Source organism: Myotis myotis, unplaced genomic scaffold (assembly GCF_014108235.1).
Source record: "Myotis myotis isolate mMyoMyo1 unplaced genomic scaffold, mMyoMyo1.p scaffold_m19_p_15, whole genome shotgun sequence".
Taxonomy (NCBI): domain Eukaryota; kingdom Metazoa; phylum Chordata; class Mammalia; order Chiroptera; family Vespertilionidae; genus Myotis; species Myotis myotis.
In genome coordinates, this window is record NW_023416319.1 from 43,361,733 (window position 1) to 43,377,440 (window position 15,708).

Sequence of the window (15,708 nt, forward strand, 5' to 3'; positions counted from 1 at the left end):
CCAAATCACAAATCAACCTGGGCAAGAACAAAGGAATCTGTATTAAGCAGACACAGTATTTTCTTTTTAAGAGTCTTGGTTGTCCTCTCCCTCACCCCTTAACTGAGAACCATTGTGTAAGCCTAGGTATCTGAACCCCACTAATGAGAAAAGCCTCAGCAAAGGTACAAGAATCGGCCCATATGACAAATATTTCAAGATGATATTATTTAAATAATCAGTAGTAAAATCCTCTGAAGCACAACATACCAGGGAAAACAAGTTTCTCCCGGTGAACTGATATGCTCATTTTATTAGATGAGAACTACATAGCGAGTTAGTCCTTATCCTTATTTCACAGTTCTGTCTATATTTCAATTACTGTCAACATCCTCAAATTCTTTTTGGAAGCAGTCAATATGTAAATAATAAATAGCATTCAAAGTCTTACCCTCCTTTTCCTAGCATTCATCTTTTGCTTCGATTCTTTGACAAAGGCCTTATAGGATGGAACTTCTCCAGCGTCAATGGCTTGCTGAATAAGGTTCCTTATCCTGGGTTCGTCCGTGTACTGCACGCACAGCACCGACTCCATGATCTGACCCATGTCCCCTTTGAAGTCCAGGTAGGCCTGTTTAATATCAGCCAGCTCTTCTTCAGAACCTTTGTATGTCTTTTCAAAAGCTTGAATGTCTTCTAGAGATATCTAAACAAATAAGAAGCATATGCTTTAGCTTTATTTTAAAAGGTATTCTAGGAAAGCTAAATTTAGGTGTTGAAAGTTTCTCCCAAAATACAACAGTTGCTTGAGCTGAAACTGGATGTAAAGGACATACAGGTCTCAATCCCTGATTCTCCAAAAAGTGTTCCAAAAATTTTCTCAGCCGAAGCTTTTCCATAGTTCTCCCTACTCCGACCTTCACAACTACTAAATTATGGACCAGGAAATTTTAAGTGAAGTTTCCAGGGGTGGGAAGGGATCCAGAGAAACACTCAGGACTGACATTTGGATACGTAAAATAAGGCACTTCTTGTCAAAACGTAAGCACCCCCTTTCTACTACAAGCAAGCACTCTACATCAACAGGCAACCAAGGCCCATCTCAGTAAGAGGGCATGTGTATAGAGAAAACACCCGGGGTTCACCAGCGGTTAAATACATTTGTTCTGCATCAAAGACGCACGGCACAGTGTGCATCTCCTGGGGAATGGGCGCGCGCGTGTGTGTGTATTTCAAGGGAATGCATGCTTGTGTGTGTGTGTGTGTGTGTGTGTATTTCAAGGCCAAATTCCCCCTCCTTCACACACAATTCAATGCCTCAGAGGCATTCAATAAACATTTGTCGAGTAAATAATAGGAATGAATCGTCGCGAAACAGTCTCCAGAGTCTTTTTCTACCTTTTTAAAGAGTAACCTCCAATACGTCTCCCAGTCCCGATCCTGGCTGAGCACATCCGAGTCCTCGTCCACGGTCCCCTGCTCATCGTACACGGCCCTCTGCTCCTGGTCACTCAGGACGGAGTAGACTTTCCCGAGGATCTGCGGGGAAAGAGCATTCAAGTCACCCTCGCCCCTTCACTGCTGCCGGCGAGAAACAGCAGAAAACACCAGGCCGGGCTCCGGGCATTTCCCGGGAGGGGCCGGCCGGCCATTAGACCGCGGCACAGACGCCCGGGGCCGCTGGGGCAGGGTCTCGCGCACCTGGAAGCGGCGGGTGGCACCCTCCTTGTCGTCCTCGCCCACCCGGTCCGGGTGCACCTGCAGGGACACCTTGTGGTAGCCGCGTCGGACCTCGCCGTCCGAGGCCTCGCGCCGCACCCCCAGCACCCGGTAAAGGTCGGCGGTACCGAACACCTGCTCGCACTGCTCCAGCAGCCCCATGGCCGGCAGAGGCGCGGGGCCAGCGGCGGACTCCGCGAAAACAGTGGGTCCCAGCAGCCCCGGCTAGTTCCGAACTGCTGCCTTTTCCCGCGCAAAAAGCCCAGCGCGCCTGCGTCACAAGAGCCGCGAGAAAGGGCGTGGTCACGACACCGCACTTTACGGCTGCTGTAAAATGGGGCGTGGAAAGCCCAGCGTCAACGTGCCAAGGGGCGTAGTAGAGCAGGCGTAAGCGGAAGTAGCGCCCGAGACGCCACGCCCTCTCCTCTGCGACTCCACTCCCCGTACTCTAGACACCTGGCACTTATCTTCATCGCCGAATCTTTTCCTTTCCTTTTTTCTTTTTTAAATATATTTTATTGGGTTTTCTTTCCAGACAGGAAGGGAGAGGGATAGAGAGTTAGAAACATCGAGAGAGAAACATCGATCAGCCGCCTCCTGCACACCTCCTACTGGGGATGTGCCCGCAACCAAGGTGCATGCCCCTGACCAGAATCCAACCTGGGACCCTTCAGTCCGCAGGCCGACGCTCTATCCTCTGAGCCAAACCGGTCGGGGCGAGGAATCTTTTTCAATACGTGAAAGTCCGTATTAGGTTGAACCTATACGCTGTTTGTTTTTTAGCAAAATAACAGCACAGCATAGGCATTTGGCAATTTCACATGGTTCATATACATGTATTTTTTCAAAGAACACTAATTTTTTCAAAGACGGTACTGATAGTACATAGAGCTCTAAGGCGCAAATAATTGTGTAGCCTACAGGGTAGGTACTTCCCTAGAGGCCTGCAAGAAAAAGTCTACATGAAACAAAAGACACAAAAGACCTCTTTAAAAAATTCTTCATCTGACAGCACTTACAGAATCATTCCCACTCACCCTCCAGCTCCTGAATCACCTTCCACTTTGGTGGAGGTAACATGACCCAAACCCTCATAATAAAAATACAAGCTGCTGAAGCAAAGGTGGGTTTTTTTGTTTTTTAATGCTTTCTAAAGTGCAGAGAAGAGCCCTGGCCGGTTTGGCTCAGTGGATAGAGCGTCGGCCTGGGGACTGAAGGGTCCCAGGTTCGATTCCGGTCAAGGACACGTACCTTGGTTGCGGGCACATCCCCAGTGGGGAATGTGCAGGAGGCAGCTGATCGATGTCATCGATGTTTCTAACTCTTTATCCCTCTCCCTTTCTGTAAAAAGTCAACAGAATATATTTAAAAAAATAAATAAAGTGCACAGATGAATTTTGAGTATTTTAGATTTGAAGGTGGTATCAAGATAGGCTGAGGCAATCATCCAGACATGGTGATAAATAGGGGCCTGGAGATCCAAAGCAAGGCTAGGGCTAGAGAAAACTGGAAATCAGGGAGCAGATACGCTCCCACAGGAAATATGGGTATAGATCTTAGACAAAGGACAGACAAGGGCACAAAGTAGACACATGAGGTGACAAACTCAGTAGCTACTAGTAAAAATAAATACCTTAACCCATTTCACAGTAGTTCCCCCCACTGATCAATACTTTTCAAAATCACATTCTCTCCTGCACTATCAATTAAAGCTTCTCCCACCAAACTCTCCAGGGTATCTTTTAAACTTCCAGAGTTCCTATCATTTTCAAATCATTTCTTTCCCATGTCCAAGATCAAACCCAGGGACAGTCAATTCCTTTCTGTTTGCCCTGCCTTCCACATATCCTCCTCAAAGCAAGTGGAGGCCAACCAGTAACAATCCTGGGGAGACACGACCCCACAATTTGAGGTGGCTGTTAGTTGTTCTCAGAATATAAAATCCAGAGGATAATATTAGTTGGTATATTCTTAGGGCTTAAGAATCTCCTCTATAAGTCTCCTACATCCTAGCCTTGTGCCAGAATTTGAAATCTTCATTATCTAGCATGTGCACTAAAACCATCTAATCCATGCTTGTGGATGGAGAATCCCGAGGTTAATTAGGGTGGAGCAGATAAAGTAATATTTTGTGGGGTTTTTTTTGGCACATGATCCCTAAGCCTGATTCTATCACTGATGTTTTAAGTAGACATTTGAAAAGTCCCTCATCCTTGCTTATTCCCCCACCCCATCCCACTACAAACAATATGTACTGGAAAGGGCTCCCCAGGTAGGCAGACTGCAGTCTAAATCTTAGCTCTGCCAAGATTAAACTGGGGCCATGGCCACGTTGGTTGGGGACTCTGAAACGGAAGTTTTGGAAGGCAGCAGACTGTAAAGCTGCCCAACCCACTCCACAGCCACTGTGTTTCCCCCAGCGAAGGCTGAGAAAGTGAATTAGTAGCCCCGTGTCACACAAGAACAAACCTCTCCCTGGACCCCATTCAGGCCAGGCCAGAACATGGATGACATGGAAAACACCATTTATTGACCTCTAAATCTAGTAAGAGAACTCTGCACAAGTGTCTGAAGAGGACTTTGACTTTGTTCTTGCTGCTGTGCTCACTGACGTCAGCTTGCTTCTGTTTCCGTAGCCTCTGCCTCTGTTTTCTGAGATGCTAAGAGGATTTCACGCGCCCGTTTCCGCCGAAGCCTCTCAGCATTTGTGATTATCATAGGATGCAGAGGGAAAAACCCAGCAAGGCCTAAAAACAACAGGGTTTGCATTCATTACCACACAGGACAAGCCAATGTTTCCCTGGCAATGCAGCCTCACAGGATCTCGGTCTAACAGCGACCTGACCTAGAGCATGGATTTCAAACATGCTCCTCACTTCTTCCACCTGCTCCTGACTGCAAGGAGACAATCGGTGTTATCTCCTTCCTAACACGATTTTCCTTACCTGAGAAAGATGAGCTGACAGCCCTTCAAGACACACAGTTCCCACTTTTAGAATAAAATCTCAGCCTCATAAAGGAGTCCCACGGAAGTCACCAGATTCAAAATGGCAATGCGATCACAAGCCCCTTCACCTCTCACTCAAGCCCCGAGCAGCCCAAGGGTAACGGGAATCATTCTGAGTTCTCATCCCCCTGTAATCGACTTCAATGGAAAATCTCTGCAGCGTGGGCAAACTACGGCCCACGGGCCGGATCCTGCCCGTTTGAAATGAATAAAACTAAAAAAAAAAAAGACCGTACCCTTTTATGTAATGATGTTTACTTTGAATTTATATTAGTTCACACAAACACTCCGGTCCAGTTTAAGTACCCATTGTGGCCCTCGAGTCCAAAAGTTTGCCCACCCCTGGCAGAGCCACGTTACCCAGAAGCTTTTCCACGGGCTGGGAGAGGTGGGCGCCGCAGCCGAGCCAATGCCGGATCCGCTCCAGGTTGAGCGCCACCAGCTTCTCTCCGTGGGTGTTGGGCAGCGGGTCGTAGGAGCCCAGCTGCTCCACGAAGCGGCCATCCCTGGGGAACTTGTTGTGAGCGGCCACGATGCGGTAGAAAGGCCGGTTGGTACAGCCGCCCAGGGCGAGACGGATGGTCAGGCGGCCTCCACGGTAGGCCTTGCGGAGGACAGCAGCTGTGGAGAAGCAAGTGGTCAGGGCACAAGATGGGCAAAACCAGGTGCAGGAGACAATCCTCTTCCTCCAGTGAAAGCCCTTCCTTCTACTCAACTCGGGGCCGCCTGGCTTAGAAAACAGCTTCTTTGTGAAACCTTCCCATGCACTCCGGCCAGAGACAACGTCCTCCCCCACCCCGCCCAGCGCGGGCCTGCCTGCCACCCACTGGCTCCGCAGCTGCCTCATCTCTATACAGTGGGGCCTTGACTTACGAGTTTAATTCGTTCCGAGACCGAGCTCGTTAAGGAGCTCGTTAACTCAAATTACTCTATCAACTCGATGCAAAAAATCCGCCGAGACACAGCTGGTATCTCAAAAAACTCGTTAGTCGGGACACTCGTACGTCAAGGCCCCACTGTATAAGATGCTACTCTGTCACACGGTGTCAGGGGGATTCAAGGAGAAAATCGGGCTGGGGGCGGGGGCGTGGGGGGGCGAACCCAACGTAAGGCCCGGAGGCTACTCCCGGCTCGGACGGCCTCCAGCTCCCCTAGGACGGCCCGCCGCACCGGGTCCTGCCCGCCCCGCGGCGCCCGCGCCCGCCAGCAGGCCTCCCGGGGCCGCCACTCACTGAGCTGGACCATGGTGCGGCCCGACCGTCCCGCCGCCCGCAAGGACCCCGTTACCGCCTCTGGCGGGGCGGAGGACGGACGGGCAGGGCCCAGGCTGCGAAACCGCGGGCTCCCGGCGCCCCGAGCGAAGCCCGTGCGTCTCGGCGGCGGAAGTGAACGGTCCACTCGCCCAGCCCTTTCCGCCCCCACAGTTCCCGTGATGCAACACGGTGGACTCCGCGTCCTCACTCCACCGGCGGCGGGGATGGCCGTGCTGCGCGAGTCATCGGGGGGCGAGGAGGCTCGGAGGAGCCGGGAGCGGCCGGGGCAGGCGCCGCCGGGCCCGCCAGTCCCTCCTGCAGCCGGCGTTCCGGGGGCACCTGCTCGCGCCCAGGGGTAGCCCGGAAACGCGGAGATGAAAGGGCGCTGCAGTCCCAGCCTGGTGGGGCACGGTGGGTGACAACGGACTAGAAAAGGACTCTACATGAGCGCACAGTTTACCCTTCTGTGTTTACTGTATGCCTCTCACCTTCCCTCCTATTCTCTGAACCTTCTCCAAAAAATAAAGGAGGGGGGCCTTTTTCCTGGTTTTGCTGTGCAGTGAGTGGTCCAGAACAGGGGTGCAGTGTGCTTCCTTGGTCATCTTTAGCCCGAGAACAATTACCTCCTTTGCGAGGTTTGCATCTGTGAGAAGGTGGTTAGAGGGAGTGAGTACCTCCGCCTTCAGCAAAGACCTCCCTATTCAGAGTCTCTGTTCACCGTTGGATCCAAAGGTCCTGCCCACAACTAATCTTGCCCTAATACAGCGGCCCGAATAGCTTTCTCCCTTTAGTTCCACCTTAGAAACGGGTGCCTTCATTCCCAAGTTCCATTAGGTACACCTGGCCAGGGACCTTAGCAGCTGACTTCCTACAAGAGTTATCCTGATTAGCTTTCATCAGAAACCCTCATAATGAACCCATTATGCCTTAATTACATATAATTATATTCTTATATATACTCCAGTATGCCTTAAATCCAGAATCACACTGATGAATTTTGAATCTCTTATTTTCATTTTTTATTGTCATCCAGTTGACAGTCAACAAGTAAGACCAACCAGTAGCATTTGATAACCCAGTAAGATAGCAGTGGAAATAAATGAATGGGTTTCTGTTTGTGGCAGAGATTCTCTTGTCTTTATTCCCAGGTCTCATACAGTAAAGCATCCAGGATTTAATTTCTCTGGGAAGGAAAAAGCTCACAGTCCCATACAGAAAATTCTTCAGCTGGAAGCAGTCAGAAAGATGGATTTCCAAAGCCAACAGTCTCCTGTAACATGTGGATCTCTGCAATCAGTCTCTCATCTTTCAATTTTAGCTGTAATGGAGGAAGGAAGGGGACACATGTCATATCTGATATACCTATGTGGAGACCCTTAATTTCTTTTTTCTCTCTCTCTCTCTCTTTTTTTTTTTTTTTTTTTTTAATATATTGGGTTTTTTACAGAGAGGAAGAGAGAGGGATAGAGAGAAACATGGATCAGCTGCCTCCTGCACACCCACTACCGGGGATGTGCCCGCAACCAAGGTACATGCCCTTGACTGGAATCAAACCTGAGACCCTTCAGTCGGCAGGCCGACGTTCTATCCACTGAGCCAAACCCGTTAGGGCGAGATCCCTAATTTCTAGGTTCATAGCTAAAGAACACAGTTCCTTGGGATGGAATTTGGCTATATTTCCCTATTTCATGGTAATTCCATTAAAAGACCTCAGAACATTGTGCTGGTTACATGGATATTTTCACTCTATGAAAATTCATCAAGTGGTATGAACATTCACAGTTTGCATTCTTTGTAAAAGAACTTTAATAAAGTTTATTTTGAAAAGGTTCACATCACCCAATACACCTTGACTAATATATACTATTCCTATTTGGCAAGTGACAGAAAGGAATCAAAGACATAGATCTGAATTTAATTTTAGAATCTAGATGTGTAGTAGAGACATCTAGTTGCCTACCCACTATCTCCTTTTTTTTTTTTTTAATATATTTTTTATTGATTTTTCACAGAGAGGAAGGGAGAGAGATAGAGAGAGTTAGAAACATCGATGAGAGAGAAACATCAATCAGCTGCCTCTTGCACATCCTGTGCCCGCAACCCAGGTACATGCCCTTGACCGGAATCGAACCCGGGACCTCTCAGTCCGCAGGCTGACGCTCTATCCACTGAGCCAATCCGGTTTCGGCATATCTCCTTTCTTTACTAAAAAAGTCTTCATTACTTTTCAGGGTAGCAGTGCAGCCAGCTAAAAAGCTACATTTCCTGCTTCCCTTGCAAGGGAAGTGTTTATGATCAAATTGGCCACTGAAATGCAAATTGAAATCATTGCTCATTAAAAGGAGGTGAAATAACTAGCGTGACACCTTTGTCCTTTCCTTCCATTTGGTTTTTATTGTGCCTGAAACATGGAGATAGTGGCTGGAGCTATACTGGCTGTTTTTCCACTCTGAGGGATGGGAACTGTATGCTATGGTTGCTGGAGCAGAAAGGTAGAAAGAGGGTGGGTCTCTGATGGTCGCTGTGGAGCTGTGATACCAGTTCTGAACTCTACATTAGATGAGAAAAATAAAACTCCTAATTTGTTTAAGTCTTTCAAGTGGCTTATAATTCATGTGATGGGAGTTGGCAGACCACTGCTCATGAGCCAAATCTAGCACTCTTCCTGTTTTTGTAAATAAAGTTTTATTTGAGCCCTAGCCGGTTTGGTTCAGTGGAGAGAGTGTCAGTCTGCGGACTGAAGGGTACCGGGTTGGGTTCTGGTCAAGGGCACATGCCCAGGTTGTGGGCTCAATCCCCAGTAGGGTGCATGCAGGAGGCAGCTGGTCAGTGATTCTCTCTCATCATTTCTATCCCTTTCTCCCTCTCCCTTCCTCTCTGAAATCAATACAATTTTTAAAAGTTTTATTTGAAACACACACCCATGTTCATTTGTTTATGAATTGTTTATGGCTGCTTTTTCACTGCAAGTCAGAGTGTACTAGTTTCAATAGAGACTGTTTGGCCCACTAACCTTAAAATATTTCCTATTTTGCCATTTACAGGGAAAATTTGTTGACCCCTTGCTAGACCAATACCTTCATTTTACACATGAGGAAATGAGGCCCAGAGAGGTTAACACAGTATGTTAATGGCAAAACTAGAACCATAATTCAGGTCTACTGAATCCCTGGCCAACTATCTTTCCATTAACCCATATTCTCTAAAGAAATAAAAAAAGATCCCCCATGGGGCACTCTCCCTCCAGGGAGCATGCCCATACCATCCCCTTCCTCCCCTCCTTCACCCATAGGCATGTATCTCCTAAACTTCAAGGGGACCACGGGAGACTTGCAACCAGGGGAGCAATGAGCAGCAGCAGCCTGTCCTGGGCTAACTCCCTGAACTTGTCTCTAAGGCCCCCTTTTCTCTGACTTCTCAGTGAGCCAAGGCAGCCCAGCCTAGGCCCTCTGGTTGCTTCTTCTATGCCCCTCTTTGTTTCACTATTCTAAGCGTGTTTTTGCTGCAGTCCATAAATTCTTGCTTGCTTTACTACCAAGAAAAAAAAAGAGACCGCCCCCCCCACCCCCCCATGTAATATGTGGGTTATTCCTACAAACCCAGAAGCCCTATGATGATGGGAAAGATGGCAAGAAAAGCTTCTAGAAAAATATTCACATCATAAAATGCTAAAAAGTTCTGAGTTAAACTAGTACCTTCCTCTCAGTTTCTTAACCTCAGTACAGTGCAGACAAACAGCAAGAAGCATCTGCATATCATACCTTCATCGTGTACTTGTAGGCTTGCTCAGCTTCCAGTTGCCGTCCAGCCTGAAAAAAAGAGGAGCAGCTGGTGACAATGATATCCCAAAACATGATGATGGCAAAGTCCATTACCAAAAATTTCTACTTGAAGCAGAGGAGTCCATTCCTTCTTAGTTAGGACACTGTGAATTCACAGGTGAAGCAGGAAAATGAAAGATGGTAGGAAAAAGCACATATAAGATACACATCCCTTTTTTTATTTCAAAATCTTAAAGATAACTTGGCCTTTCTTTTTTTTTTTTTCTGAAAGCACCATGAGTCATTTGCTCCTCTCATGATTGAAGCCATCCAGTTAATAAGAACTAACACATACAGTGTTTACTTTGTGGTTTCAATTGTTTACATTGTTTTAAGTGCTTTACATACTTTCATCTTGATCCTCAAAACAACCTTAGGAGATAACTATTTATAATTCCCAGTTTACAGATAGAAAAATCTGGGCACAGAGAGGATAAATAACTTGCAGATTATGAAGCTAATAAGTGGAGGAGCCAGATTTTAAGATAATTTAGTTTAGCACCAGAGTCTAAGTTTTTAACTTTATCTTGTCTCTGTGATTAGAAAAAGCAGATACTGGAATTACTTCCATGCAGATCTGGATATGAGATGAGAACACTACTCCCAGTTATTCTTACATGAAGGAATTAAATGAGAATAACATGAATTCACTATTATACTTCACAAGTTTGTGCATAACAAATTAGAGTATGGAAAGTCACTTGGGAAAGCTTAAATACATAAATATGAATGCTCAGGCTAGAATGGAACTTAGAGAATTATCTAGTCCAGGGGTCCTCAAACTTTTTAAACAGGGGGCCAGTTCACTGTCCCTCAGACCGTTGGAGGGCCGGACTATAGTTTAAAAAAAACTATGAACAAATTCCTATGCACACTGCACATATCTTATTTTGAAGTAAAAAACCAAAATGGGAACAAATACAATATTTGTATTTGCATGTGGCCCGCGATCTGTAGTTTGAGGACTCCGATCTAGTCCAATTTCCATTGATTTTTTTTTTTTTTAGAGAGATTGAAAGGGAGGGAGAGACACACAGATTGGTTACCTACCACACATGCCCTAATGAGGGCCAGGGATCAAGCCTGCAACCAACACTGAGCCAAACCGGCTAGGGCTAATTTCCTTTTTATTTAAAAAAAATTTTTTTTATTGATTTCAGAGAGGAAGGGAAAGAGAGATAGAAACATCAATGATGAGAATCATTGATTGGCTGCCTCCTGCACACCCCCTACTGGGGAATGAGTCTGCAACCTAAATATGTGCCCTTGACTGGAATTGAACCCAGGACCCTTCAGTCCCCAGGCCGACTATCTACTGAGCCAAACCAGCTAGGGCTAGGGCTAATTTCTTGATTTAACTGCTTAATCCGTTGATATTTCAGTTCTCTTTTCTAGAATATGTATTTAAGGCTATAAATTACCCTCTCTATATTGCTTTAATTCCATATTTCTAACATATAATAGCTTTGTTTTTATTCAGTCCCATTTCAATTATCTATTGAAGTGTAACAAGCCATCTCAAAACTTAACGGTTTAATACACAATATATTAAATTGTGTATTCCTCACAATTCTATGGGCTATCTGGACCATTCTGCTGATTTTCCTGGGTTCATTCATGCAGTTGTAGACATCTGACAATTTGGTTAAGGGCTGGGGGGCTAAGATCTCACTCAAAGAGTGAAGTTGGCTGTTAACCAGGGTGCTTCAGTTATCCTCCAGGTGGACTTCGAGCCTCCTATAGGCTAAATTGGGTTTCTTCACAGCATGTGGTCCCAGGGTTTCAAGGGAGCAAGAGCAGTAGCTACAGGATCTTTAAAGGCCTAGTCTCTGAGAACTTACACAATGTCACTTCCATCATATTCTACTGATCAAAGTAATTCACAAGTGCAGCTCAAATTCCAGGAAGTGGAGAATGAGGAGACATTACTTCTTGATGGGAAAAATGGCATCACATTACAAAGGGGTGTACATGAAAGTATAATTAAATGGGAGACATTATTATAAAAACCGACTGAAAGGCCTGCATTATTTTTCTACAGCCGTGTAACAAATTACCACAAATTAAGTGGCTTAAAACAATAGCCACTTATCATCTCATAATTTCCACTAGTCAGAAGTCTGGCATGGCTCAACCGGTTCTCTGCTTAGGGTCTCACAAGGCCAAAATCAAGGTGTCAGTCGGAGTGGGTTCTTATGTGGAATCTACTCGCAACCTCATTCAGGTTTTCTGCAGAATTCAGTTCCTTGTACTTGCAGGATGGAGGTCCCCATTGCCTTAAGGGCTGTGAGCAGGGAAAGCTTTCAGCTTCTGGAGGCCATCCACATTCCTTGATGGTTCCTCTCCATCTTTAAGGCAGCAATTGTGTGTTGAATCTTTCTTGGGCTTTGAGTCTCTCTGACTTCCCTTCACAGCAGTACCTATATTAGTATTTTATGTAATAATCTTGAGAGATCATCTTCAGAATTCTACCTACCACAAGACAGTATCATGATTTACTCTTTGACTCATGAATTAATTACAAACATGTTTTAAGTTTACAAATGTATGAGTCTTTTGGCCTATCTTTTAATTGTTGCTTTATAATTTTATTGCAGTGTGATCTACATGCATTTGTTGAATCTGTCATTGTGGTCTAGCATATGAATAATTAATTCATTTGTGATTGAAAAGAATATGCATTCTCTAATTGTTGGGTGCAGAGTTCTATGTTGTTTGAGCTCAACATTGTTAACTGCCTTCCCCCCCCTTTTTCTCATCCTCATCTGAGGGTATGCTTTTTTTAGAGGGAGGAAATGAGAAACAGAAACATTGATTGAACTCCCAACATAGATAGGTATGTGTGCAACCTAGGTATGTGCTCTGACTGGGAATCCAAGCGGCAACCTTTTTTTGTGTGTATGGGACAATGCTCCAACCAACTGAGCCACCTGGCCAGGGCACCTTGTTGTTTTATTGAAATCTCACATACCTTTAATTTTTTCCTATTTGATCTATCAGTTTTTGCAAGAAATGTATTAAAATCTTCCATTTTGACACGTTTAGTTTAAAGATGAAGAAACTGCCTGGCCAGTATAGTTCAGTGGTTGAGCACTGACCTATCAACCAGGAGATCAGGGTTCGATTTCCGGTCAGGGCGCATGCCTGGGTTGCAGGTTCAATCCCCTGTGTGGGGTGTGCATGAGGCAGACAGTCAATGAGTCTCATCATTGATGTTTCTATCTCTCTCCCTCTCTGAAATAAATAAAAAATATATTTTTAAACAAATAAAATAATAAAGATAAAAAAACTGAGGCCCAGTGAGTTTAAGTGACTTGCCCAGGATTTCACAGCCAATTGTGACAGAGCTGGGGTAAGAATACAGGTATTTTCATGTTGATATTCAGGAAGAGAAGATCCAGTAATTTTTATTTTGTTCATTTCTCTTACAATCAAAATATTCCCTATCAGTTTGGTGTCATATTGGCTAATAGAAAAACTGAAGGACAATCTCATTCCAAATTTGACTTTAGACCGATGTGTAAGTTATTTAAGCAAGTTATTTAATTTTGGGAGAGTTATTTTCTATAGGTAAAGCAGCTATCACAAACTTGCACAATACTCCTCCAAAATTTTCCATCTATATCAAGGATAAACACCTCAGCCAGCAGTTCAACATGAAGGAATGTTTCAAAAAGACTAGTAGAACTTCTTCACTGTTCTTGACTTTGCTTACATTCTGATATAATATCACTTCCATCTTTTAAAGAAGGTTAACTTTAAAAAATGTTTTTATTGATTTCAGAGAAGAAGGGAAAGGCAGAGAGGGGTAGAAACATCAAAGATGAGAGAGAATCACTGGCCAGCTGCCTCCTGCACGCCCTATAATGGGGATTGAGCCCACAACCCAGGCCGGAAATCAAACCCATGACCTCCTGGTTCATGGGTCGACACTCAATCACTGAGCAGCCAGCCAGGCATCACTCCCATTTTTAAAAGTAATGAAAAAGGAACTCAGGAATGAGGTTGTTAAATACATTTAAAATAAAAATACCATGTATTTCCTGATTAATATCAGGTAAATAGCTAAACTATCTATCCTGAATTCTGGTCTCAAATAAAACAAAGTCAGAGACAATTACAAAGAAGATGAATCACAGTATCAGGTTCATTTTTAAAACAATGGAATCTTTGAGTCAATCATGTAGTCTATCAGAGGTATCTGTTGGTCCTTTTGTTGGTAGTCCATATTTATCTACACCCTAATGGCCTAGTTTGCCTTTATTTTTATCATTGGATTCTTATCTAGGTCTTCTAGGACACACATAACTTACAGCGAAGGCAATCAGAGGGTATGTGTATGGCTCCAGGAATTTTTTGTAGACCCAGAGCATAACTGGATGACTATACGAGTAATACGTACTATTGTCCCAGGCTTGAGCTCCTAAACATGAGAGCACAGACAGGTGGGGAGAGGTACCCAGCAGGGAAAAGGAGAAAGGCTCACTGACCCCAGTCTAATCTGCTGTCCAACTGCACTGACAGCCACTGCCCTTGCACAGCTCCCCATTCAGTGTCCCAACCCCAACCCTAGGCAGGCCACACACTGCGCTGGGCCTGTGGAGTACCTTGAAAGTGCTACAGGGAGCTTCCCCCACCCAGAATCCTTGCCCAGGAGTCAGCCCTGGCCCACCCTACTCCTGCTCACCCACGACCACCAAGTCCACATGGCCCACTTCCATTTTTAGAATCTCCTTTCCAGACAAACATACCTGAGTATATAATTTTTAAGCACACTTCAAGTAAACGCTTCCCAGACTTGGCCTCTCCTTTGTCATTCACATAATGACCAAATCTGAAGCTGATCAAACCTCAACTGTCATGCATTAATGGCCATCCCAATTATCTCTTCTTTTATTTAGTTCCTTATCTCTTTGCCTAAGAGGGCATTGTAAAAGGATAGCAAGCACTTACTTTCAGGCTGACCAGGGCCAGATATGCCCATACTTCAGCATTGTTGTTGTTCAATGCATTGGCTTCAGAGAGAGCATCCTCTGCCTCCGAGATCTCCTCCAGCTTGACAAAAAAAGATGTATGAGTTGTTAAGTCAATATAGTTTTGTTGTTGTTGTTGTTTTTTAAATATTTTATTGATTTTTTACAGAGAGGAAGGGAGAGAGATAGAAAGTTAGAAACATCGATGAGAGAGAAACACCGACCAGCTGCCTCCTGCACACCCCACACTGGGGATGTGCCCTCAACCAAGGTACATGCCCTTGACTGGAATCGAACCTGGGACGCTTGAGCCCACAGGCCGATGCTCTATCCACTGAGCCAACCCGGTTAGGGCTAGTTTTGGTTTTTTAAATATATTTTTTATTGATTTTTTACAGAGAGGAAGGGAGAGGAATAGAGAGTTAGAAACATCGATGAGAGAGAAACATCAATCAGCTGCCTCCTGCACACCCCCTACTGGGGATGTGCCCACAACCAAGGTACATGCTCTTGACTGGAATCAACCTGGGACCTTTCAGTCTGCAAGCCGACGCTCTATCCACTGAGCCAAACCAACTAGGGCAAGTCAATACAGTTTTTACTTAAGTCAGCTGAGTCAGCTTAGCTGAAAATACTATGTCCAAATAACATTGGTGTACATGGCCTATACCAATGGCTTTCAACTTTTTTTTTTAAGCAACAGAACTTTTTCTTCAAACAAAATCCTGTGTGGTGGCCCAATATATGAACCAGTTAAAAGTAAAACTGCTCTGCTTAAAAAGCCAGGTAGGGGAATCTGGAGCCTGCTTTCTAGGCTTTCTTCCTCTTTCCTCTACAGCAGTCCCAGCAGGGCATCCATGAACCGTGGAGCTTTGGCGGCAGGGTTGGGAAACCAGAAGTATTTACTGTTGTGTGTGCATCATTCAGTGATTTCCCCATACACAATGGGCTATCAG

At 45.2% G+C, this 15,708-nt stretch overlaps 3 protein-coding genes across 6 annotated transcripts in view; all 3 read right to left on the reverse strand.

The window, feature by feature from the left end:
• LOC118670140 (dnaJ homolog subfamily C member 9) overlaps positions 1 to 2,007 on the reverse strand; it is an 84,509-nt gene extending 82,502 nt beyond the window's left edge. For 2 of the 4 annotated variants that reach the window (XM_036337059.1, XM_036337061.1), the window contains exons 1-3: positions 1,681 to 2,004; positions 1,378 to 1,518; positions 431 to 685 (exon numbers count right to left, since the gene is read on the reverse strand). In XM_036337059.1, the coding sequence (XP_036192952.1) occupies positions 431 to 685; positions 1,378 to 1,518; positions 1,681 to 1,860 (576 nt within the window). In that variant the 5' untranslated portion in view covers positions 1,861 to 2,004. Of the gene's footprint in view, positions 1 to 430; positions 686 to 1,377; positions 1,519 to 1,680 lie in introns of all 4 variants that reach the window. The other 2 variants (XM_036337062.1, XM_036337063.1) reach the window with 2 other exon arrangements.
• Positions 2,008 to 4,206: 2,199 nt separating this feature from the next.
• MRPS16 (mitochondrial ribosomal protein S16) lies at positions 4,207 to 6,110 on the reverse strand. The gene is made up of 3 exons (XM_036337077.1): positions 5,938 to 6,110; positions 5,066 to 5,326; positions 4,207 to 4,445 (listed from the first exon to the last, which is right to left on the reverse strand). Exons 1-3 carry the CDS (start codon positions 5,948 to 5,950, stop codon positions 4,312 to 4,314), a joined length of 408 nt encoding a protein of 135 aa, XP_036192970.1. The 5' UTR covers positions 5,951 to 6,110; the 3' UTR covers positions 4,207 to 4,311.
• Positions 6,111 to 6,991: 881 nt separating this feature from the next.
• The window catches only part of CFAP70 (cilia and flagella associated protein 70), a 103,417-nt gene continuing 94,700 nt past the window's right edge, over positions 6,992 to 15,708 (reverse strand). The window contains 3 exon segments of the mRNA XM_036337078.1: positions 6,992 to 7,276; positions 9,720 to 9,767; positions 14,733 to 14,834. Coding sequence (XP_036192971.1) covers positions 7,196 to 7,276; positions 9,720 to 9,767; positions 14,733 to 14,834 — 231 coding nt within the window. The 3' untranslated portion in view covers positions 6,992 to 7,195.